This window comes from Eptatretus burgeri, chromosome 15, assembly GCF_056783735.1.
Source record: "Eptatretus burgeri isolate ZD-2024b chromosome 15, Ebu_testis_v1, whole genome shotgun sequence".
In the NCBI taxonomy this organism is placed as follows: domain Eukaryota; kingdom Metazoa; phylum Chordata; class Myxini; order Myxiniformes; family Myxinidae; genus Eptatretus; species Eptatretus burgeri.
In genome coordinates, this window is record NC_140975.1 from 30,946,864 (window position 1) to 30,973,922 (window position 27,059).

General features: G+C 43.6%; 2 protein-coding genes across 10 annotated transcripts in view; both read right to left on the reverse strand.

Moving 5' to 3' along the window:
* LOC147011834 (uncharacterized) overlaps window positions 1-8,918 on the reverse strand; it is a 30,973-nt gene extending 22,055 nt beyond the window's left edge. Inside the window, exons 1-4 of one of the 9 annotated variants that reach the window (XM_085857202.1) lie at window positions 8,833-8,913; window positions 8,587-8,692; window positions 4,895-5,268; window positions 1,492-4,465 (exon numbers count right to left, since the gene is read on the reverse strand). In XM_085857202.1, the coding sequence (XP_085713328.1) occupies window positions 4,382-4,465; window positions 4,895-5,268; window positions 8,587-8,593 (465 nt within the window). In that variant the 5' untranslated portion in view covers window positions 8,594-8,692; window positions 8,833-8,913 and the 3' untranslated portion in view covers window positions 1,492-4,381. Of the gene's footprint in view, window positions 1-1,491; window positions 5,269-6,375 lie in introns of those variants that run through there. The other 8 variants (XM_085857201.1, XM_085857203.1, XR_015051719.1 and 5 more) reach the window with 8 other exon arrangements.
* Window positions 8,919-10,227: 1,309 nt separating this feature from the next.
* The window catches only part of CENPM (centromere protein M), a 36,501-nt gene continuing 19,669 nt past the window's right edge, over window positions 10,228-27,059 (reverse strand). The window contains exons 3-6 of the mRNA XM_085857199.1: window positions 17,773-17,871; window positions 15,915-15,994; window positions 15,470-15,561; window positions 10,228-14,959 (exon numbers count right to left, since the gene is read on the reverse strand). Of these exons, the coding sequence (XP_085713325.1) occupies window positions 14,762-14,959; window positions 15,470-15,561; window positions 15,915-15,994; window positions 17,773-17,871 (469 nt within the window). The 3' untranslated portion in view covers window positions 10,228-14,761. The remainder of the gene's footprint in view (window positions 14,960-15,469; window positions 15,562-15,914; window positions 15,995-17,772; window positions 17,872-27,059) is intronic.

The following is a 27,059-nucleotide window of genomic DNA, read 5'->3' on the forward strand; positions in this document are numbered from 1 at the left end:
AGGCCGATTTCATGGAATCATGATGCTCGCTCAATGGTTTACACCGCCAGCGATAGGCTATTTATAACTGCGTACACACGTTGATCGCACTGCAGGCAGGACGATGGCGACTAAGCGTAAGCTTTCAACTCAAACCTACCAAGAAAAATACGACATTATCCAGTTTTGCGAGGCAAACCAACTGATGAAGAAAACAGGCAGAGCTGAGAAGTTGGACATCAAACGGCAGACATTGAACGATATCTTGAAGAATAAGGGCAAGATATTTGGACAAGTGGAGAAGATCGCGAGGCCGGTGGTAAGTGTGAAACGCGTGAAATGTGTGTCCTTTGAAGATGTCGATGACGTGCTCATCATCTGGTTTCGGCAAATGTCGGCTCAGCCAAATATTCGGTTGGACGGTGAAATGTTGCTGCTGAAGGCACGTAAATTCGCTGCGGACCTCGGGCATGATTATGCCAGACCTTGCCAATGCACTGGATAGACAGATTCAAAGTGAGGTGGGGAATCGGCAAGGTCAAGAAGTGCGGCGAATCAGGCGGCGTGGATTTGGCAGTGGTGCATGACTGGAAGGATGGCAAATTGAAAGACATCTTGGAAAGGTATCAGCCTCGGGACGTGTACATTGCCGATGAGACTGGGCTTTTCTGGCAGATGCTGCCAGAAAAGTCTCTGGGGTTCGTTGGTCAATCCCATCATGGTGATAAGCAGGCGAAGTTGTTGTCTTACAGTTGTTCATTATCTTTACTTTTGATAAACTGATTCATGAATTCCATCTTTGCTTGATCACTTTCCAACTCACCAATGAACCCCCACTAATGCCCCGAGGATTGTGTTTTCATTTTGGTACAATAGCCGGCTCTCATACATACGTATCCAGGCCACGCGCGACTTCATCCTTCACCCCACAGTCATCAAGAATGTTCGCATACGCGTAAGTCGTCACATTTCTAAGTCGTCACTTTTTTCTCGGTCCCGATGGTGACGACTTACGCCTAGTCTACTTATATACAGTGGGGAGAACAAGTATTTGATACACTGCCGATTTTGCAGGTTTTCCCACTTACAAAGCACGTAGAGGTCTGTAATTTTTATCATCGGTACACGTCAACTGTGAAAGACGGCATCTAAAACAAAAATCCTGAAAATCACATTGCTTGATTTTTAAATAATTAATTTGCATTTTATTGCATGAAATAAGTATTTGATACATCAGAAAAACAGAACTTAATATTTGGTACAGAAACCTTTGTTTGCAATTACAGAGATCAGACGTTTCCTATAGTTCTTAACCAGGTTTGCACAGACTGCAGCAGAGATTTTGGCCCACTCCTCCATACAGATCTTCTCCAGATCCTTCAGGTTTCGGGGCTGTCGCTGGGAAAGACAGACTTTCAGCTCCCTCCAAAGATTTTCTATTGGGTTCAGGTCTGGAGACTGGCTCGGCCACTCCAGGACCTTGAGATGCTTCTTACGGAGCCACTCCTTAGTTGCCCTGGCTGTGTGTTTCGGGTCGTTGTCATGCTGGAAGACCCAGCCACACCCCATCAATAGGCAAGCAGCTTGGTAAGAAGGCAACAACTGTTGGCGCAATTATTCGAAAATGGAAGAAGTTCAAGATAACAGTCAATCTCCCTCGGTTTGGGGCTCCATGCAAGATCTCACCTTGTGGAGCCTCAATGATTATGAGAAAGGTGAGGGATCAGCCCAGAACTACACGGCAGGACCTGGTCAATGACCTGAAGAGAGCTTGGACCACAGTATCAAAGAAAACCATAAGTAACACACTACGCCGTCATAGATTAAAATCTTGCAGCGTACACAAGGTCCCTCTGCTCAAGCCAGCGCATGTCCAGGCCCATCTGAAGTTTGCCAATGACCATCTGGATGATCCAGAGGAGGAATGGGAGAGGGTCATGTGGTCTGATGAGACCAAAATGGAGCTTTTTGGTTTAAACCCCACTCGCTGTGTTTGGAGGAAGAAGAAGGACGAGTACAACCCCAAGAACACCAGCCCAACCGTGAAGCATGGAGGTGGAAACATCATTCTTTGGGGATGCTTTTCTGCAAAGGGGACAGGACGACTGCACCGTATTGAGGGACATGTAGCACGAGATCTTGGCCAACAACCTCTTTCGCTCAACAAGAGCATTGAAGATGGGGTGTGGCTGGGTCTTCCAGCATGACAACGACCCGAAACACACAGCCAGGGCAACTAAGGAGTGGCTCCGTAAGAAGCATCTCAAGGTCCTGGAGTGGCCGAGCCAGTCTCCAGACCTGAACCCAATAGAAAATCTTTGGAGGGAGCTGAAAGTCTGTGTTTCCCAGCGACAGCCCCGAAACCTGAAGGATCTGGAGAAGATCTGTATGGAGGAGTGGGCCAAAATCTCTGCTGCAGTCTGTGCAAACCTGGTTAAGAACTAAAGGAAACGTCTGATCTCTGTAATTGCAAACAAAGGTTTCTATACCAAATATTAAGTTCTGTTTTTCTGATGTATCAAATACTTATTTCATGCAATAAAATGCAAATTAATTATTTAAAAATCAAACACTGTGATTTTCAGGATTTTTGTTTTAGATTCCGTCTTTCACAGTTGAAGTGTACCGATGATAAAAAAAAATACAGACCTCTACGTGCTTTGTAAGTGGGAAAACCTGCAAAACCGGCAGTGTATCAAATACTTGTTCTCCCCACTGTATATATATAAATATATATACATATACATATGAGGGTGTTCCAAAAAAATGAAAGTTTGATTTTTGCTGCTCTCTGATTTTGCCTTTGTTCCAATACCCCATAAGAACTTATAGGTCAAAAATGAACAAAATTCCATGATATTTAGGGGTTCTTCAAGTTGGCACAATTATGTCCATTATGGAGAGGGCATTTTGCACTGCAGTCAAAAAGCTCATCTCGGTCTCCTTGGAAAAACTATTCTTTCATCCTATATGACTGCTGTGGTTTTTGAAAATATCAAACAACCATATTAATTGTGAAGTGTACTGCGTTGTGCATATTCGACGGCAAGTTGTCAGTTAGTTTGGCAAATTTCAACAATATTGTGCCAACTTCAGGAACCCCTAAACATCCTCCAATCTGCTTCATATTTGGTGTGTATGTTTCTACTGTCAAATGGAACAAAGGCACACGAAGGGAGCATGAATATTCATACTTTTATATTTTTACCCCCTAATATATATATATATATATATATATATACACAGTACTTTAATCCCATCACCACTCCCGACATACCACATTGCATTGTTTATTTATTGATATACAGCGTGTTCCAAAAAGAACCAGACAACTTTGTATCACTGGTTCTAAATGTATTCACAACCAATGATACCATTTGGTTTATATATATGATACAGAAACTCATAAAGTTTTGTCCACAATATCAATACACTTCAATGTGAGCTCCGTTTGTCACGTGTAGGACATCAAAGTGGTACTCGAGTTCTTGCCGTGTTCGGCTTAGCATGTTTGCGTCCACCAGTGTGCATGCAGCTGTGATCCGAGAACGAATATCCTGCAGGTTTGCTTCCTTGGTGTTGTAGACTATATCTTTGATAAAGCCCCACAGAAAGAAACAATCAAGGGGGGTTATGTCTGGTGATCATGGGGGCCAGCCGGTTGGTCCGTCTCAGCCAATCCAGTGACCTGTAAATTTTCAATTCAGGATGGCTAATGACTAAGGCCCAATGAGAGGGAGTGCCGTCCTGTTTAAAAATGATATTGGGTTGCAGGTCTTCAATCTGTGTGAAGGCGAATCCTTCCAACATGTTCATGTAAATTGTTGAGGTCACTGTATCCTCCACAAAGATAAACGGACCCAACAAGCAGTCATGGAGAAGGCCACACCACACATTGACCTTTGGACAGTCGCGTATGTCTTCAATGACCAGGTGGGGGTTTTCAGAGCCCCAGATCCTCACATTCTACCGGTTGATCTTCCCTGATACATTAAGGCAAGCTACGTCTGTGAACGTGATCTTTTTCAGGTAATCTTTGCCATCCTTCAAGTGACTGAGCATTTCCAAGGCAAATGCCTTGTGTTTGGGTCCATCACTTGGTTTGAGTTCCTGCAGAATCTGCACCTTATAAGCATAAAGTTTCAGTCTTTCATTCAAAATCCTGTGTGCAGTGGTAGATGGTAGTCCCAGTTCTTTGAATGCATGTCACATTGATGTTTTTTGGGACCTTGTTGAAATGATTCACGAACTCGTTCAAAGTGTGCTGCACTTGTGCTTGGTCAACCGGTACTTTTGTGTTTCCCACAACTTGCAGTCTCCTTAAACCTCCTGTACCACTCTGATACTAGTCCGCAATAGCAGATTCCTTCCATACCTTGTACGGAAATTACACTGAAATGTGTCAGATCCTGTCTCGATGAACCATTCGACGCACCGATCTTTCTCCTGTGGAGTCGCCATTTTCTTTTACATTAAACGACCAGACCTGAAAATAAAGAAAACTTTGAGTTTCTTTATCATATAAAACAAAGGGTATCATTGTAGCATTGGTGGTACTAAATATTGTTATGTTTGTGGTGGTAGATAGAAGAATTTTGTTCAAAAGATAGGATCGTTTTGAGTTGCTTGGCCTGTGGACGTGCAGGAGTCATCTCGATGTAAAATAAGTCGGGAAACTGGGAGCTGAAGTGTTACTTGTCACCACACCGGGGGTGGTGCGGTGTTCATTAGATGGGGATTAAGGATAATTCCCCCAGTATGTAATTGCCCCCATGACTTTTCCCTATGTTTTTGTATTACAACCAGCAATGATAGAATTACGTTTTTGTAACAGCAACGGCCATTGCAACCGAGCTGCATGACCAAGTAGGAAGAAGCCCTACCTCCAAGGGTGACGGCAGGTGAGGTCACGCACCTGAGGCTGGTGATTGATGGGCGTGACGTCAGGGAGCGAGAAGCCAAGAGGTTGGTGGCTTTGTTGGTTTCGTTGATAGCGAGAAAGGAACGCACGAGTGTGGAGCGAGGGTTGAATGAGTAGTCGAGGGAGGATCTCACTTTGTTCGCATCTTGACATGACAAAGGCTGTGCGATTCCCGTGCTGTGTGAATTTGAGATAGAACAGGTGATCCAGCAAAGCGAGCGATGCCTTGATGCAGAACAGGTGATCCAGCAAGGTGAGCGATGCCTTGATGCAGAACAGGTGATCCAGCAAGGTGAGCGATGCCTTGATGCAGAACAGGTGATCCAGCAAGGCGAGCGATGCCTTTATGTAGAACAGTTTTGATGGTCCTGGGGCAGTGGTGAGACAAAGCGAAACAGCAAATAGCACGAAAAGAAAAAAAAAGCTAATCCAGGTAATGCCAAACACCAGGTCCGACCAACATGGTCAGCCGGTCCCTGGTGTGCACATACCTGGGGCAGTAGTGGTGGTGCCGGGAGAGAGAGCTCGAGGTTGGCCCTACTCGTCCGCGCCCATCTTTCCCATATACACTACCCTCGCCCCCCTCTTTTTACAATTCGTCGCTACGTCTCGTCTCCTATATCCCACTATCCCCATTGCCAAATTCGTACCCAATCTCCCATGGAAAGGAAGAGCTGAACTACATGCAATCTTACACTTACATCGTGACAAGTCTCGTTCTCGAGTCCGACAGGAGGGCAAGTCCAGCAGCCGGTGATCATCCCGACAGTGGATGGTGCGAAGGGGTCTTCCTCAATCCTAACTACACGAATATTGTTACACCTTTAAACTTTCCCCAGGGTAATACCCTGCCAAAAGGCCTTTGTTAAACTATGGGGTTCTAAAAACCCAAATTCCCATCGCCTACATGTTGGTGCTCTCACAATTTTGGGCTTTGCCCACCAAATTTTCTTTCTCTGCCATCACACAATTTCGTGGCTGGGTAGTGTGGCTCCACTAGCAGATCTGCCCACCTGCATACTCACAATGAGCACCCCCGGGTCACTGGAGCTGCCTCAGAGCTTGCCTGCTCCTCACCCTAATATGGGGGATGCCCTCACTGGCACTCCCCCCTCAATGCCCACTTGGCATGTTGGCGCCCTGGGTCCCTCTGCTCGGGCACCCAGGCCCATTGAACACTACACTGGCATGCCAGGCCCCTCTCCTCGGGTACCTGTGTCCATGAATACACTAATGCTCCCCTGGACCTAACTACGACCTCACCTGGCCGACGAGCCCCCAGCACCTGGGGTGCCTGCTTCATCTGAACACTACACCCTCAGCCGGTCAATTATCTCTTGCACCCTACACAAAAAAAGTTAAAAAAAAAAAATAAAAAAAAAAAAAAAAAAAAAAACTTTCCACAATCAGCATCAACCGCATAACGACATCCATGTGTAAATTTACCTAATCCCTCAACCTAACTTTAAACTCACCCCCAGGTTTCCTTCAGTGGGATCCACTCCCCCATTCAATCCTTCACACCACGCATTATATTACTCACTCGTACCGACTATTGCCCTGTCCTCGCACTCATAATTCATTTATCACACAAACACATTTCCACTCACCGACACAGCATCACCTAACTCATTTCCCCGAACTAACTCGTGCACCCTCGTCAAGCCTTTTACTACGCACGCTCCCGGTTGTATGTAACACACACACACACACACACACACACACACACACACACACACACACACACACACACACACACGGTGTTGGCTTAGTGGTTCGGGTGGCTGGCTTGGGATCCTAGGGTCCTGAGTTCAATCCCCTCTTCCACTGAATTAACACCCTGGGGTTGACTCAATATGTCAACATTCCGAGGTCGGCGAAATGGTCCCGATGTATGCCCCCGGTTAGAATAGGTGTACCATATCCATATGTGTCGTCAGAGATGACCAAGGTCGGTGTCAGGAAGGGCATCCGGCCATAAAACATTGCCTCAAGAAGGGAACCATGATTGCATGAAGCCCGCAAAAAGCTAAGCCCTGCTCAGCAGGGAAAAATGGCTGTAAAAAGGTTAATATTTTATTTTTATATATGTATATGAAAAACATACATATACACACCATGTCTGGTATTGGCTTAATGGTTAAGGTGGCGGACTTGGGATCCTTGGGTCCTGAGTTCAAATCCAACTTTTCTGTTGAATTAAAGCGTCCATGATGGAAACTCTCGGAATGGGAATGTTCTTAACTCAGCCTGTCATCATTCCGAGGTCGGCAAAATGAGTGCCAGCATGCTGGTATACTGTGCCAGAGTGGCGACCCATCCAGGATTGTGTCCAATAGCCAAGGAGATTGCTAAGGCAGCACCAACACTCTGCATAGAGTATGGTCCCAATGGATGGATATATATACACACACACACACACACACCAACCACAGTTGGCAGTTAGGGAGAAGGATGGAAGTGTCGCCTCCATAAACGCACGTGATGCAGTTTGGGAAAGGAGTGATGGAGGGACACACGTACATCAACCACAGTTGGCAGTTAGGCAGAAGGATGGAAGTGTTGCCTCCATAAACGCACGTGATGCAGTTTGGGAAAGGAGTGATGGAGGGGGACACACACACACACACACACACACACACACACACACACACACACACACACACACACACACACACACACACACACACACACACACACACACACACACACACGAGAGAGATAGAATCAGATGATGTCACAACTTGTTTGTTATGTGGACACGATTATGGGCGGCCCCCGGTGAACGCCCTGTCTCAATGACACCCTTGTGGTACCTGCATCTTCCGAGTGGCACGGGTTGTTTAACCCGCATACAGATCACGATGCCGTGCATGCAAGGTTGTTCCTGTAACGATTCCCTGGGTCGCTGCGCAGTTGTCTTCTGGCTGGCCATCATTTTCAGTGTGATCGGCATGGCCATTGTTCTGGCGGGTCTTGTATTGATGAACTCAAAATTCTCTGACTTTCTCATCTACACCGGTGCCATCATCATGGTGTTCAGCCTTATATGGTGGCTCTTTTGGTACATGGGGAATATCGAGGAAAGCGATTCCCAATACGAGAGCAAACAAAACTTCTCCAATTCAAATGTCGAAAACTTAGGAACAAATTTCTGGCATCCGGAGCTGAGGTCCCACCCTAAGGCACGGATCTTGCCTTGGTGTGGCCACATTGGCGTCCATGATGGAAACTCTCTCGGAATGGGAATGTTCTCTGGAGAGCAGAATGCGGGGTTCGAGCACGAGGCCGCCACACCGTTCTGACGGCTTACCTGTGTGTCCAGGTAAAAAGGTGGGAACCCGGCGTGGAAAAATAAATCAGGGACATAAAGATCAACAGCTCATGTGACATGCAAATGTGACTTCGAATGAAAGGATCATCATTGCAGCGGTAACTTAGCTCCATATTTTTTTTTATGGCATCCTGTAATTTAACATCAAAATAACTTTGCTCAATGTATTAAATAAAGGTTTTTAACCGCCTACCATGCAAGCGTAATCAAACCATGAATGTTTCAGCACGCAGTGGACTCTGGAATGCAATTTTCTTCAAGATGTTGTTACCCAGTTTGGAGTCTGAACTTCACATTATCATTTTAAACAAGAGGTGCTCATTACATCACAAAGACCCCCTCATCCTCCTACCTCTCATGCTGGTGTTGAATGTGACCTTGAGCGATGTACACCAGAATTTAACCCACTTTTTCTTTTCAGGTAGACTCAACCACCGTTAGGTTTTGTCACAAATGTTCTGCTGGTTTTGAGTAACCAAGTTAACTCCTCGCCTTTAAAATTACATCCACAAAATTTTGACAAGCTGTTGATCTTTTCATTTAGACCAGAAACAGACCAAAATGAAATGGTTTCATCCTTGGGTAATGCCAAACTCACCTGCAAGTGTCAATACAATCTTCTTGAGCGACAAAGGGTGTCTGAGAGACAAGACTCACGTACCAAACCGATTACAAATACATTGTGCCTGGTAAATTAAATGTTGCAATACCGGTTGGGCAAATAGGGCTCGATCTCACCAATGAATGGCATCTTAATAGCCACAGGCTGTGTGCAAGAGATGACATGTGTGAGAACCCCGATTAACCAGAGGTACACACTTTTAAGGCGATGTGACTGGCACGATAGCTTGGAGATGTGCGTGAGCCTTGGATCCTGGTTTTGAATCGCGACAACTGCAAGCCATCACCCTGGTGTTTCACATGCAGGGCACTACGTTTATCGGAAGGACGCCAAGCTGGAGGACCTGGCTGCCACCACTCGTCGTTGGTGGACGTTAAATATCCCAAGATCTTTCATGAAGAGGAGGCGAGTTATCGCCGGCACCCTGAACAAATTCCTATGCAAGTCACATTCAGTTGAACATCGGGCCTGGTCAACTAGTTCACGAAAGACTTGGGGGGTGGGGGGGGCACAAGGTGGTGGGAATAATTGTGGTCATTAAAGTAGAGGTAGAATAAGTAGATATATAATAGAGGTAGTACAAGGTATACAATTATAGATACAAGCATCAGGTGAAGCATTTGATCTAACATGTGCTTATCCGGTGGAGACCGCAATTGATAAATGAGTGGCTGTGTGGTCACTTTTGAACGACGTGAGCATTCACTCATAAATATTCCAATGGATTCTTCCTCTTTCTCCTCCCAACTTGTCTTCCAGGACGTGCTCAGTCTTCACATGGGATTTGGAACTCCAGAAATCCCCATTTTGCCTTGGATTGGTTAACATACTCCGAGTCATGAACCTTTGACCTCTTATGGCCCACACTGACGTATATCATATGAACTCATTACGCACTGAGGCAGAAATCGGGAACTGGAATGTTAGAGACCGCGATTGTTAAAAGAGATTATACATTATTATTCATTCAAAGGACGATCCTGAAATATGTTGAATGTCTTGTTGTTTGTTGCTTTATTTTATATTTTTAATAGATTTGTACATTCAATGATATATGTAAGTTCATCTTTGTTTCATGTACATGTGAGAGCAAAGATTGATGGGTCACCACTTTTAAATTAATATATCATGTGTGATATATATATATATATATAGATATATATATATATATATATATACATATATATATATATATATATATATATATATATATATATATATATATATATATATATATATATATATATATATATATATGTCTGCAAACTCTGCACTCAGTTGAAAGTTGTTTGTTGGAGTTTATACGGTGTGCCCCACAGAAAACCAGGAAATTTGAAATTTATTTTGCCTTATTTTACCATATCAATAAACTAACATATAAATAAAGTGTATCTTTGTTTTACACTACATCTAAGTTTGCTTTTGTTTTGTTTGAAAATAAAGTGTATCTTTGTTTTACACTACATCTAAGTTTGCTTTTGTTTTGTTTCTAAATAAACTGTACCAAATTTCCTGGTTTTCTGTGGGGCACCCTGAAGATTTAAATAAACTGTTGCACTTTAAAAAAAACCTGTCATTCCTCGAAAGTATTTTCATATTTTCAAAAGGAAAATAAAAAATTTTAAAAACTTTTTTTTAAAAGCGCACCCGTGTCCGGAGGAAGCGGTTCAGTTTTTGCATTTTTTTTATATGAAACAGGCAAAGCCGAGAAACAAATAAAACATTAGAATTACCCTACAGAACCCTCTCAAAACCTTCAGAACAACCTATGAGAATTACCCTTTAAAACCCTGTAGCATTAAACAAAGCAGGTGGGAAAGGTTCTTCTTCTTCATTTTTGAAGGAAGGATGGAAAGATGGATGGAAGGAAGGTCCTAGCCAACAACAAAACGAGCAATCAGAGATTGCAGACCCATGCCAGGACTGGTTTTGTGTGGCGTTTGTGTACTGGTGTATTATGTAATTAATAGGAGACATAACTAGAACTGCCACTTTGCAACTGCTGGTAGTGATGACTGGGTACCAAGACGTCCCACATTGATCGGACACCTGACCCTGACCCATGACGTTTTTATTATGCCTCCGCACCAAGGGTGCCGGAGGCATTACGTTTCTGGGTTGTCCGTCCGGATTTTCGTTTACGCGATAACTCAAGAAGCAAATTGTAGAATTTAATCAAACTTGGTAAAAAGGTAAAGTAAGACAGGGAAATTAAGTGATTAGATTTTGGGCCAGATGCAATTTATAAAGGTCAAGGGTCAAAGGTGAAGGTCAAACTGAAATTTTACTGTTTATGCCCAAACTCAAGAAATATTGGACAGAATTTCATCAAAGTTGGTACAAAAGTAAAGTTAGACAGGGCAATTAACTGATTAGATTTTGGGCCAGATATGATAAAGGTCAAGGGTCAAATATGTCAATACGCAAGTGTTTGTGCGGGAGAGCGGAGGCATACCCATCAACTGCGCGCAGTCAAATTAGTCCAATTTATTATGAAATTGAATTCAGAATGGGATTTGAAAAAATTCAATTCAAATCAAATGCAAGACCAAATAGGTAAACTCCTGCATTGGAGTCATCAGAAGGAACCAAAACAAGCAAAACAAAAAGATGAAGTCATCAGGAGAACCCTGGATAGGATTCACATTTCAGACAAATCGTCTGCTCTCATACAAACAGCCATCCAGGGGTGAAAACACAACCTCCGTCCACCTTCGGTTGCAGATGTAATTCAACAAAATAATATACACTACTTATAGCTTGCAGTCCAATCTTAGCACAAGTCCTCCCACCCCCTCACGCCCACTGCTCCTTCCTCATTTATACAGGGACAAAGTAGTAATATTTAATATGGTCATGTTACAAAAATATTAGGTCCCCAAACTATTTCAGGTTCAAATACTCATAAAGATCGACTTTATGAGGATTATACATGAATCCACAAAAATAGCCTCTGAGGAAAAGGGATTCGGGGGTAATGGAGAGGCATGCAGCACACACACGCACATACGGTTAAATTATAGGACGATTAACCAGATGGCAAAAGATCATCTTCCTACTTATGCAATGTTCTGCCATGACAAGGTTGAGGCAAGAGACAGCAAAACAGAGTAAATGCTTCACACAGGCAGGGATTTAAGGGGGAGGAAAACAAGTCAACAGGATGGCAGAGAAGATGGTGCTAATGTTAATACACTTTATTCAAAATTACACAAGTTAACACGTACAGGACCACATGAAGCCAGGATCAGGTCAGGGTAAACAGAGACATGCATTTCATTTTCCAACACAGCTTACACACCATAAAGACAAACCACCAAAAGGGGGTGATGAGAAATGACACGTCTCATGGAGCTTGAGAATGTATTTAATGAAAAAAGAAGAGATGAAGTAAATGTGGCAGTTGTAAATATAACAACATCGATTTGCTCCCATCCCCAATGGCGGAGTATGGTCTTTAGAGACTCAATATCCAAAATAGAGAAAAATGCATAACAGAAAAGAAAACGCACAGATGAGGTTTTGTCACAAAAAATACAAAAGGCCCAGAAATCCCAACATTGTAGCCACAGAGTGACCTCGGTCAGGGACTAACACAAAATGGGCGCACCCGAATTGCATCACAAGTACACATTTCAAACCAAAGACCAGCTGGTCCCCAAATTGTGAGTACTGCACACATGGCACGTGTTGCTCCCCGACGAAGGACACACTGTGGTTGAAATGTTGAATTTTGAGACTGTTTAAAAAAAAATTGACGAAACCTCAACTCGGTTGTGATCTTGTATCTTTCTACTCTTGATCGACATGATTTTGGTCAATATAGCTTCTTTATTCCGTGTGCCAGCTGAAGGTAATCATAAAAACCCACAAAAATGAGGTGCACACAGATGTGGATCTAAAACTATGATACCAATGAAAAGGTATCAAGGGAATAAAAGGGACCGTATCATACAGAAACAAATGAAAAATGTCACTTTTCATATCACAAGTATCATGAGCATCATCCTTCGCAAGCCCTCTTTTCTCTCCCTCCATACTGACGCCCTCCCATCACAATTCTCCTTGAAGCCCAATAGTGTTATTATGGCGTTTAAAATCAACTCGTATTTCCTGCTGTTAGATTGCCTACGTCCCTTTCCAAGTCCATAAAATATATACAATATTCTACATTTCACTTTACATTGACACAAAATGCATACAGGATAGATGTGACAGGAAAAAAACAAAAAGGATCATTTGCTGAGAGCAGAACAAAGACAACCGTGTCGATAGGGTGATCTGCATTGGGCTTGCATGCACGGTGGAAACCCAGCCAGCAAGCCATGTGTGAAGGGGACCTTGCAGCTCACAAGCAGAGAGCTTAGCCAGCAGGGCCGGATGGCAAAGCAGAAAAATAATCAGAAAATACACGAGATAAATTGAAAAGATGCCACCTTGAACTCTGAAGTTGAGGTTCAAGGTCTCTCCATTTAATCACTACGAAACTACCACTACCACTACCACTACCACCACCACCACCACCACCAAATAACCAAGATGGAAGGCGTCCTTGTGGTTTGTGAATTGGGTGGAGTTGAGGAATGGCACAATATCAGCAGTGATTGAACTATGCAGTATGCATGCCTTTTCCAGTTGGACTCGACAAAAAAAAAAAGAAAAAAGACAAAAACTGACGTTCTCATGTGATGCCAAAGGAGGATGCTGTATCTCAACCTACAATCTCCTTTTGATGGGGATTTTAAGCCGGCTGTCTCATCTGCATTTAGATGTGCAGACATCAATGATTCCACAGAATATTTTGAACATGGTAAGCTATTGTGTGCCAGCACCCTGGCCAAAGAATCATGAATGTGGTGAGCTGGTATAATTAACACTACCTTTAATTTGCCAGTGGACAGCCAGTCACAAAGGGTCAACAAATCAGGTAGCATGGGCATGGCAGGCATATGCCAAACATGTCCTGTACTTAGTCTTAAGTTTCCTCGGCCAGGGGATCAGAGAAAGTGGGCGCGTCACATTTACTATCCTTAATCTAGAGTTGGGGGGGGGGGGGTGACTAACTGAAGACAGCAGACAGAGATGCTAGTTTGGAAGAACAATACACTTGCACCATTTGGACCTGTTGGAAATGCTGATTTGAGATACACTGGAAACATTCTAATCTTCTCAGCCTGAGATCGCGGTTTATAAAGAGGAACCTGTGCTTTACACGGGCATGCGTTTACATGTAAATAATTGGATCACAACTCGTCCCTTCTAATCACAGAAGGCTGCAGAAAGCAACTAATAACATTAACCAAAGGTAGGTCCTTTGTCATTTCAAACTTAACTAGATATCCTCCACAGTAGCAGGCATAAACATGGAGCACAGGCATGAGTATTCCAATGTCACACCTCACCCCCCCCCCCAACCCAAATCAGCTATCGTCAGTGAGAGTAAACACACACCAACTGAGAATCCCAAACATGCAACACGTGCCATGCCAACAACAAACAACATATAAATATCAAAACGACACCGGTGTTACACATTTCTGTCTGTGGTGTCACTGGCGACTCGACAATAAGTGAAGAAATCGGTCCAGTGGCGGATGGGCATGCCAAGTTGATTCTTATGCAACTGCTACTTATGAATTTCTGCAGCCATGGAAGAACCAATGTAGGGTATGAAGCAGCAGAGGACTTATCTTGTGTAGCTTTATGCAGCTATTTTTGGCTGGAAGGGCAAAAGGGAGTTGGAGGGGGGGGGGGTCATGAATTTTAAAGTCCGAGTCACAGCTGGAGATAAACGAGTGGTTGTTCTCTTCAATTACAGGTGACACACATCATGGGAACTTCGATATAGCATGCACACACATATGCACCCACGATGTGGAGAAAGATATTCCCAATGATCAGATGGTTAAAACAAAAGCTTTGATTGTTCGTTCATGGAACCTTCTTCTGCAGTCTCAGAGAAAGGCATCAACCTCTCCGTCACAGGAAGCGCAGGACTGCAGAGGCAAACCAGTTGAGTTGATGAGAGTCCAGGGATCAAGCCCCCAGCAATCTTGAGTATCCGCACCAGTCGTTCAGCTGCTATGCGCACACTGCCTCCATTCTGCATGTCAGTGGACAGCCAGTCACAAAGGGTCAACAAATCAGATCGGTTAAATAAAATATACCATCAGAGATGGGGAATCCCCCGCCATTGAATGAAAAAGGTCATACATATTCCAGATAATGAGGGAGGTGAATTGGAAACAAGACACCATTTGGTCATCATCTCAAAAAAGTTCCCCTTGGGTGAGGAATGTAGTAACCAAAAATAATTGAAATCAGAAAAGCAGTTTTCCATTTATTACAAAAAACATTTTTTTCAAGATGGCCACCCCAGTCGGCCATCTTGGATCCGGCCACACCCAAAATCAATAGGATTCTTCCTTTTCAGGTGGTACATGTGTGACCCAAATTTCAAATCGATATGGCGAACAGTTTATGAGTTATCGCACTCACAGCTATAAATGTTGACGGCCGGACGGACAGCCGGACGCCCTGGGTGACAACAATATCCCCCTTCCGCCATGCGGCGGGGGATAAAAATTAACCCATGGAAATACGAGGAGTTTACCTGCAGGTCTGAAAAAATAAGTGGTGAGTGGTAAGTTGCAGCAAGATTGACCACACTTTTGGGAATGACAGCCCAATTCTTTTCCGGCTTATCTGCATGCACACACAAAGTGATTGAGTGCTGGAAGACCCATTCCAAACAAGTTCACAGCTTTCTCAATTTACCAGCAACTCTATGAAAACAAAAACAAATAGAAACAAAAAAAAACCAACCTAGTTTTGTATGGATGGTACACCTTAGAAGAATGAAACAAACTGCATTTCAACAAACTTGGGAATGAGAGGTTGTGGTGAAGTTTACCGAAAGAGCTTCTATGTTGTACAACGTTTCTATTTATATTTTAACACACAAACAGGACTCGATAGAATCAAAATACATATTCATGTATTTCACAGTAACCCCGAGTTAAGACCACAAACTACAACAAGCAACACAAGTGGAGTACCTCGGGTGACCAGAAAGAAGACTTTTCCAAGGAAGAATTCCGGTGCCACGTACTTGAGGGCATCTTGCACCACTATCATGCTGGAAACACGATAAAACTTTCATTCTTGATTGCACTTCTATATTGACAATCTAAATCAATGACAACAACACCATTGACCACCCAGTCTCGAGGCTATTGGGGCAGTTATAGACCAGGCAATATCCATATGCCTTATGAAGCAAGGTAGTCAACCATCATGCTAGACTTGAATAATAAATATAGGATTCCTCCAGAATTCTGGCACAAAATCCCCTTTTATTTACAAAATATCCAAGAGGATCAAAAATGTCCACCAGTACAGCATGTATCGGATGGGACAGTCAGCTAAGCATATAATACGCTCGAGACAGGAAGCTTCACAATACATTTACCAATAATGATGAAGGATGTGGAACTTTGTCAAACAAGTGTTTCTTGGTAACCAAGTCACTGATTAAATGCCCAACATAAACAATTTAAAAAAAATCTAAAAAGTAGTAAAGCTCTTTCAAACTAACCAGACTTGCTGACAGACTCACTGATATACAGTAAATGTTTAGAAATTTTCCATACTGGTGCAACTCAAAGCCAATATCCAAGGATTTAATCACAAGACCATCTGAAATTGCCAATAAATGAAAATATCTACGAATAAGAGTCTGCCAGTGCACGCTTTGTCTGCTTCCTTCCTTCGATATGAATACTGCTTCATCAGGATGAAGATTACTGCACTGCGGTTGCAAACATGGAACAGCACCGATACAACCATTTATACCAGGACACTGGCACTCATTTCACTGATCTCGGAAGGATGACAGACTGAGTCAACCCCACCTTGAGACTGGACCCTCTGCCCAATCCATGACATATTAGATATGTGCTGCGAATGCTGTCAATACAGCACAGGGAAACACTGGTGCTGAGGCTGTGTGAGGTACAGGAGGGGGAGCGAGCGCGCAAGGTCCCGGTTTTAGTCAGGACATGGGAGCCAGTGTTAACAAATGTGAGGTGTGCAGGGGGTCCATCCTATCCCCTTCTATTTATTTCAATGTCATCTTCGTCAATCATTTATCTCATCATTCTTTGCCAATCACACATCTCTCCCTTCCACGTCAGATGCAGGATGCTGGCATACTGTATTGTAGAGTGTTAAATCATTGATCAGGTTCTGAAGGCAGGTCTGTCGTGTTAGGGATAAGTGTGAATGTATACATGCTGTAATTGTTGTACACACGTGTCATTCCATCGTTTTTGCTCCTTGTAAATACTTGTATTTTTGTAACTGCCATGAAAGGCCATTTCTTTAAGAAACCGTGTCCTGACTTACTCTGTCCATTCTGATGGTGGCAAAAGATTGCTGAGATGTTTGGCCAGCTCGGATTTGTGATCATAGTTCAATCTCAGATGCGGTTATGTGATGTTGGTCCGCTCAGCCGACTAAGGTCTGTTACATAATTTAAAATGCTGTGGTTAAGAAAGCTTCAAATTCAATCATGTTGCTGTCATGGTCAAGAAACAGCAAGTCCTGTCGGATCCCACGTACTCACAGGATATAAAATGTGACCTGCTTTGACATCCGTGGCCCTGTGCTTCATGTATTTGCAGGGATTTTTTTGGCATTTTTGTGATTTTTTTTTTTCCACGGGCGTATTCGAGGTTTTTCACGGAATTTTTGATTTCCCCTCATTAATCACAAATCACAAGGAACCTATTCCCCCTTTTTCCATTGAAACAATTCCCCGCTATCCCCACGAATAGCAGTGTCCGACAGTACAGGCAAGTTCCAATGACCGAGACCCATTTGCGATGTCCCATTGCCAACTCCCGCAGCACTTGCCTGTGTAGGCTGGTAAGATCGACAAGAAACACGAGCAGGGTGATGCGTCGACGAGTCTTCTCTCCCTCTTCTGGCAAAGGAAGCTTGTGTGCAACATGCCTATATGGACAAAGGAAGGGGTGTCGGCAGAGATTTTAGATGGTGCACAGAGTAGAGACACGTGGCCCTGATATGTTCAGGGCTATTGGAAGGTTATTTTTTTGAACATGGTAAGCTTTTTTTGTTTTTATTTTCTTACCAGACTCAGAAAGGTAATGGTTAGAGCATCCACTCTGAGTGTGGGTGAGGGGCGGTTCGAACCCCAACAGTCATACAAAAGACTTTAAAATGGTACGTCTTGCTCCCTTGCTTGACGTTCAGCATAAAAGGAGAGAGAGCAATGCCAAACAACCATAGGTTGGCAAGTGACAACCATTGCCTAGACTCCGATTTGAAGTTCCTTGTAAGGGATCTCATTAATACATCCACCACCGGAGATGGACGAGGTTATGGTTTCACTCCGATTTGTGAACAGGCTATCTCAAATAAGTTATGGATGGATTCAGAAAAAAAAAAAAAATTGGTCAGGTTGGGTGTGTGACAAGTACGAATCAATTAGACTGGTGAAGAACTGGATACAAAAAAAATTTTCTTTAATTTTGCAAGTGATTCTTCACCATTGAAATATAGGAGCAAAAACATGATACGTAGCATATTTAACCTCCGCCATCTTCGAAGATGACCATCACCCCTTTCTGTTTGTTTGTTTGTAAACAGTATTATGGAAAAACTCCTCGACGGATTTCGACGAAACTTGGTGGGGGGGGGGGGGTTAGGTATGGTCCAAGGATCATGCCATTAAATTTTGGACTTGGTCCCCCCCCCCCCAAAATAAAAATTGTTAGAGAAAAAAAATTTTTTTTTTGCATTTCTGCATGTTTTAAGTGATTTCCAACCCCCCCCCCAAAAAAAAATTTAGAGAAAAAAAATATTTTTTTGCATTTCTACGTGTTTTAAGTGATTTCCAACCCCCCCCCCAAAAAAAAATTGAGAAAATCTTTTTTTTTTGCATTTCTACACGTTTTAAGTGATTTCCAACCCCCCCCCCCCCCCCAATTTTTTTTTTTTTTTTTGCATTTCTACATGTTTTAAGTGATTTCCAACCCCACCCCCCCCCCCCAAAAAAAAAAATGTTGGAGAAAAGAACTATAACTCTGTCAGCACTGTTGACATCATATTTAATGAATAAGATACAAGGTTCACTTAAGTGACCCAGCAGTATTGGCAGCGGAGGTTTTGCACTCTCCCGAGTGCTGCCCCTCTAGTTCAAAAAGTTATGGATACATTATAACAAAACTTCGTGGATGAGTGTTGTAGGTGACAAAAACAAGGCGATTAGATTTTGGTTAAGGTCCGGATGCAGATCCGTCCTTTCAGAGCGATACAAAGGGTAAGCTGTTCAGCCTGGCGGCGAGATGCGCGCTGAACCGAGTGCCGTTGTTGTTACTTATGGGAGTAAAACCTTGTGTCCGAGAATCAGGAGTGACAAATAATCAGTTGGAAACAAACTACTTTGCCAAGTTTACTAAAATACAAGTCTGAAGACAACAATGGTTCACGAGCGGTATTTGACGATGTAGATCGTTTCAGAAGTCAAGGATGAGACAATGTGATAATTTTTGACCAAGTTATAAGAATGATCAACATGATGTGGTACGAGTGACAGGTTATTAGCTGAAAAATGTCGAAAACCCGGTTTCGTTCCACAACTTTCAAAATTTGACCTTTGCATAACCTTTAAAGATCACAAAACAATGTTGTGGACATTAAAATAAGGAAACAGGATACGTGCTATGGCTTATTGGAGTTAGTTCGTCAAAGAAGGTCGAAAACCCGGTTCGATTCCCACAACTTTGAAAATTTGACCTTTGTGAACTTTAAAGGTCAAGGAATATGACCTTTGGTGCAAAACTTCCTCTGGAACATTCCAGGAACAATATAACGTCATATAGGCTTTATGGTATTTCGCACTCCTCGGATTATTATCCATACTTTGATGAAATCAGCGTAAAAACAAACTTGAAGGGGGCGCCACAGACAAGGTGTTCAAGATAGAGCAAAATGGTTGCCAGACTTTAGGTTGGAAATGACCTCAAGATTATGCATAAAAAAATATTGTCATCCTCGCTCTCAAAGTTTGGGCGGTCGTATGATTTTTTATGTCAAAATTCACAATTTTCTAAGTTCGTGACCTTGTGACCTTGACCTTGGGACGAAAATGAAGAAAAAAAAAATAGAGCTCCGTGGGGCTATGCAGGTGCCATTGGGCTAACCAAATACCGAAAACCCCTGCCAGATTCGACAAACCCCCTCGGAGAAGATGCAACTTGAAATCGGCTACCCCCTAAAAACACGTTTTTTGGGCGTGGCTCCACCCATAATGGGCGCAGCACGCCCATTCTCAGGAAAACACAACTACAGGGTGCCCCACAGAAAACCAGGAAATTTGGTACAGTTTATTTAAAACAAAACAAAAGCAAACTTAGATGTAGTGTAAAACAACGATACATTTTATTTATATGGTAAAATACGGCAAAATAAATCTCAAATTTCCTGGTTTTCTGTGCGGCACCCTGTAGATCATGATATAAACCTCCCACCCAAATTTTATCAGGATTGGATCAAAACCCACGAAGCTATGCTCGGGACAGATAGACAGACACAGAGACAGAGACAGAGACACACACCCATAACGAATATAGTGGTCACTTAGACTCGTGAACCAAAAAAGATCCTCCATAATTGTTGGAACACAAGTACACAGCACATTATACTGTGCACACTCAAAACCTCATTATAAATATTATAATCTGCCCAGGGGGAAATACAAACGAGTATCAAAAAGTAGTGGTTTTATCAACATTTGTTTCCACAAACCAAAGTGACTCATAAAAAAGCCTAATACATGGAAAACTAGTGCTATGAACATGAAGAGGTTTCCATTACTTTGCGTGAAAGGCACATTCAACTCGTGCCAAATCATTAGGAAGGGGACAGTGGAGTAGAATTTCGCAAGAGTCGACACTCGAGTATAAAAGTGGATACTTTCGTTACAAACACGTCATCCATGAGGCTTCCAAACAGCCCGTCTATGAAATTGAACACCTTCACATTCGGCCACAAAGGAACACGATAACGGGATCACTCCACCGCCTAAATCAATCAGGTACAATAGATGGCAAGATCCCCACCATGCTGGTTGGCCAAACACCGATTACTCCACATATACTGTACACCTGTCACACTCAATGAAACTACTTTGGCCAAACAGAAAGATTGTTATATCAAATTAACTTTTCATTTTCAAACCGTAATAAAAAATTTTAAAAAAGGATCAATACCCCTGGGCACTCACCTTCAACACCAATTTTTTTAAATAGCGTGAAAAAAAAAACTTTGGGACATCACAGGTGATGAAGGTGGTGGTAAAGTTTAATCAGAAGTGTGTAGTTTGAGATGAAAGCAAATACTTATTTTGGGGGGGGGGCAACCCTCACAAAGCTCCTTAGGGCCAGATTTTTTAATGCCATGAATAAACTTTGGTACATACAGGGTGATGAAGGTTGTGGTAAAGTTTCATCGAAATCATGTGTGTAGTTTCAGTGATGAAGTTGCAAGTATTTGTGGACGGACGGATGGACGGCGCGCCATCCCATAAGCTGGCCGGAACTATGTTCCAGGTGAGCTTAAAAAAAGAAACAAACAAAATGGGAGACAAATATGCAGTTTGCTGCAGGTGGAAGAAATTTCAAGGCTTTATTGACTTCGTTTTAATTTCCAGGGGTCTCCTGTAGCACATGATGTCACAATGACTGCAAATAGCGTCCCCACGAGGAAAAGTGTGGTAGTGTTGCCTGGTTTATCGAGACCAACTCAGCTACACGTGTTCATTGAAACTTCAGGTACGACCTATGGAAGGCAACCACCATTGAGAAAACGTTTCGTGAGTGGCACAAAGAGTTTATTGGGAGTTGTAGCATCCTGCAGAGGAAGGGGGAAGGCCAGCCAAGCACAAGTTGTGTAGATGTTGAACGAGTTTGTGAATCGTTCAAGGGCAGTCCCAATAAATGCATTCGGATTCGGATAATGATCTTGGCAATAAAACCTGGAGAAATGTTCTTTCACATGTAGCACACCGCATCATCATATCCCATTCCATTTTTTTGTTTGTTTGTTTAGGTTTGACTTTGGAATGGAAATTTGCGGATGCCATGTACTTTTTCTTCTCTGTCAGTTCAACTGATGTAAATCTCTTGATTTACGTGAAAGGCACATTCTTGATGAATCTCTTGATTTTGCAAGTAATCTTGATGATCTCTTGATGTAAATCAAATGCATCTCTTCACACTTTCAGCTCAATTCCAAAACATCTCATCCTTGGTGTGACAATGTATGCAGTGAGGTAACTGCAACACCCATCTTGCCTTTCCACTTGGAAAGGGAATACAACCGATGGAAACTTGTGTGGTCACATGCCACAAGGCTCAACAGGCATGAACATTCTTCTTCCAGATAGAGCCCAACATCAGGCTTGCCTGAGATCAAACATTTCAAAGATCAATCTCTATCGTTCTTACAAATACAGTAGAAACTGGTCGGTTCCATCTCTGGTACAACCTCATCGTCTGGTATTTAATTCGTAAAAGATGGAATCTATCTTCAAAAACTAGTCCAGAAGGTGTGGGCACTTTAATCCAAAATAACTCAGCATCTACCTTGTCTCCGATTCTTTATTTGCTTGTCTGCAAGTCCTTCTCAAATTTCCCATCTGTCATAGTCATTGAGAGATACCAATATCACCCAAATCTACAAGAAAGGGGCAAAGACAGATTCCCTTAACTACCTATACTTGTCAGCCTTCTTCGTATCGAGCATGTGATTGCTGCCAGACTTGAATCCTAGTTCTTCTCAAACTCTGTGATCTCAGTTCACCAGTTTAATTCCCTTCCAGGCCTCTCGAGTCTTAACATACTCCTACTGCTGTTCCAGCAATAAACATGTCCTGAACATGAAGCAATATCTTGAAACATCTCCCTTGAAGTATTTTATAATCTGGCACTAATCCACACTTAGCTGTATACCCCCTTGTCATTCACATATGTATTGGGTAGCAACATCTCTCACTTCATTATTGCTTTGGATGGTATAATCTCTCCTTCCCTTACCTTGGATACTGGCTTCCCTCATGGATGCATCTTGAAACCAATCTGGTGTTTAGTTGAGACAAATGACATGCTGGACTGTATTTGGTTCAATGAAATTCTTTGTACTATTAGATAGATGACTCCATCTCGGACATAACAGTTGCTCACACCGGTGACTGCAGCACGGGTCTCCAAGTTCATTTAAAAATAAATAAGTAACTAGAAGGGTACTCAATAGAGCATATACCTCCGTTACGTAATGCCCGATCCATGAGAACATATTGGGCCAGATACATTTTTGAAATATGCTACGCAGTACTATATTGTTTTTGGGCCCATCTCTCAATGGTGAAGAAGCACTTTAAAAATTAAATAATTCTCATATCCAGATCAGGATTTGGATCTTCACAATAATGGAATCAATTTTTCCTTGTCACACACCCAACCTGTCCACAAAGTTTCATCCGAATCCGTCTACAACTTTTTGAGACATCGTGTTATGTATGTATGTATGTATGTATGTATGTATGTATGTATGTATGTATGTATGTATGTATGTATGTATGTATGTATGTATGTATGTATGTATGTATGTATGTATATATATATATGTATGTATATATATATATATATATATATATATATATATATATATATCTTCTTCTTTCAGCTGATCCTGTAAGGGGTCGCCACAGCGGATCATCCGTATGATCCGCATAGTGATTTGGCACATGTTTTACGCCGGATGCCCTTCCTGACGCAACCCTGGTTGCCTCTTATGACACAGGGATATGGTACACCTATTTTAACCGGGGTATACACCGGCCCAGTATACTGGTACTCATTTCACCGACCTCGGAAGGATGACAGGCTGAGTCAACCATATATATATATATATATATATATATATATATATATATATATATATATATATATATATATATATATATATATATATATATATATATATATATATATAGTTACTGATTTCAGAATCTGGTCTGATGAATGCATCCACACATCCAGGTCCTCAGACAGTTATTTCCTTAAATGCATGTTCAGATTAGCCCCATCCCCATGTCTCATGGGATCTTAAATGTGATGTGTTGAGAAGGGTAAAGGATAGATCCCCTCTGTTATGGGAAGCTTTTTTCTTTATGACAGACACGTTCACACACATTTTTCCCAAGCTCTGAAGCCAGCCCTTATTTTTCCTCAGCAACATTCTTTCACGAGCTCTGAAGCCCACCACCCATTCTTCCTCAGCAACAATCATTCGTGAGCTCCGACGCCCGCCTTTTTTGAGAGTGCACGGGTCGTCATGGTAACAGTGCATCAGTGGGGCAGGGTGAGCATGGGGCGGACTGCACCAGCGGAGACGGCTCGGAGATATAAAAATGAGCGAGAGGTACGTTCTGAGGAGAAAAGCGGGAGGCAAAAGAAAGCGGAGCGAAAGAAAGCCAGGGAGGGAGAAGAGAACGAGAAGTAAGCTTGAGAAGTGAGCGTGTGGTGCGCGTATGGGTGTCTGACCAGCGCTAACGAGACTTTTTGTACTTCCCAGAGCTTCGGCAAGCGAGCGTGTGGTGCGCGTAGGTGTGAGCAGCACCGCCAACAAGTGAGGCACGGTTCGGTCACCAACAACACCAGGGTCTAAACCAGTGACAGATGATCTCGGTGCCCTCCAGACTGACTGGCGTTCAAGGCTGTTCGTGAGAGGGTGCACGGCGGGACTGGGTGCTGGCGACGGACGTGACACGCACGCTCGCATTTCAGGACGTTTTCACTTCACGAACGACTTTTTGGTGAGAGAGATGATTCTCCCCCACTCCCCCTGAATGATCTGTTGGGTACCCTTGTCTGTGTTTAGCTGTAAGTAAGTCAACCCCACGATAAGCATCTGCTCTTTGTCTCTTTCCTGGCATTTTGATTGATTTTGCTTTGAAATTCATTCTTTATTTACCTCAGCAAATAAAAAGTTCTTTTTATTTATTTATTTGATTATTTATAAATTATTTGTCGATTTCCAACATGTCCGTGTTTGCCCTTTCCTTCCATTGGTCTAGCATTGCCCGAACCATGATTGACTGGGAGGTAATTACCACAGATTTGACCAAAAATCGTCGGCACGCACCAGCGGTTAAAACGCTCGGCCGTCCTAATTAAAATCTAAATCGAGATAACATTGGTGCTTTTCCGAGGGCACGCTAACCGCGTGACCTCTATTTAAACGGAATAATTAGACGGTGGACACTGGAACTCGTGGTTGACTGGGTGGAATTTGTGGTTCTAAAACAACCCACCGTACCGCAACGTTAATTGTGAGTGGTGGCCCCAAGTCGGCTCCACCGAGGACTAATCCCTGAGTGACAAGCTGGCGTCTCGGTACCCGTGGCCGCAACAATATATAATGTATATGTACATACACTTTTTTTTTTTTTTGGTCACAACAGCAACGACGGTTTTTGGTCATATCTGTGGTAATTACCTCCCAGTCTATCTTGGTTCGGACAATGCGAGACCAATGGAAGGAAAGGACAAACACGGACATGTTGGAAATCGACAAATAATTTATTAATAATAAAATAAATAAATGAAAAGAGCTTTCTATTTGTTGAGGTAAATAAAGAATGAATTTCAAAGCAAAATCAATCAAAATGCCAGGAAAGAGACAAAGAGCAGATGCTTATCGTGGGGTTGACTTACAGCTAAACACAGACATGGGTACCCAACCGATCATTCGGGGGGGAGGGGGGGAGGGGGGGAGGGGGGTGGGGAGGGGGGGGAGGGAAGTATAGTCTCGCTGACCAGTCGTCCATGAAGCGAAAACATCCTGAAATGGGTGCGTGCATGTCACGTCCGTCGCCAGCACCCAGCTTTGCCGTGCACCCTCTCGTGGGGCAGCCTTGAACGCCAATCGAAGTCTGGAAGGCACCGGGATCGTCCGTCGCGGGTTAAGACCCTGGTGGTGTTGATGACCGACCCATGCCTCACTTGTTGGCGGCAAGACTCACACCCACACACTTGCTTGCCGAAGCACTGGGAAGGACGAATTGTCTCGTCGGTGCTGGTCAGACACCCGCTTCTTGCTTGCTTCTCTCGCCCTTTCCCTTTTTCATTTTCCTCCTCACATTTTGCTCTTCAGAACGTACCTCTCGCTCGTTTTTATATCTCTGGGCAGTCTCCGCGGGGTGCCGTCTGCCCCAAGCTCACCCCGCCCCACTGGCACACGGTTACCATGACAACCAGCTCGGCTCAGAGATCGTTTTATTGCTGGTTTACGAGATGCGAAAATGGTTTCAGCGGTTTTACGGCTGAAGGATGAAACCATTACATTCGACTCTGCGGTCAGCACGGCTACAGCGGTCGAGCAGACTCGCGGGGATGTTCGAGCCATCACCGGCCACGCGGGGTCGCGAGCACCCAGGGACGCGCGCACGACCTTCAAGGCGGGTCGGACGTCGCCACGCGGCCGCGCGTGCGGCGGGGTGACCCCGCGGACATGCTTGGTATGTGGAGGTCGACACCTGCGCCGTGCATGCCCGTGTAAAGGCAACGTGTGTTTGAATTGTCATGAGGTGGGTCATTTGGCGCGTGTGTGCCGTGGGGCGACGGCCACCGTTAAGGTCATGGACGGCGATGTGCGAGGCGACTCGGGGTGGAACCAGCGGCCGTTGTTGAGCCTGTTTTCGATTGGCCCGGCGACGGCGCGCCCGATGACGGTGGAAGTCGAAGTGAACGAAACGCCGATCACGTTCCAGGTCGATACGGGAGCAGCGGTGTCGCTCATCGGCGAACAGACCGCGCGTAGACTCAACGGCTTGAAGCTTATCAGGTCAAACCTCACGCTGTTCACGTACACCCGCGAGAAGATAACGCCAGTCGGGATGGCAGACGTGTCTGTGCTGTACCAAGGCCAGGTCGCCACGCTTCGGGTGTACGTCGTGCGGGGGAGGGGGCCGTCTCTCCTCAGCCGAGATTGGATGGCCCGCATCAGGCTAGACTGGGCCGCCGTTCACCTTGTGCAACCAGTGGGAGGATCAGTTGGAGGAAATTCTTCAAAAAGACATCAAGGGTTGTTTAGCGACGACCTTGGAAAATTCAAGG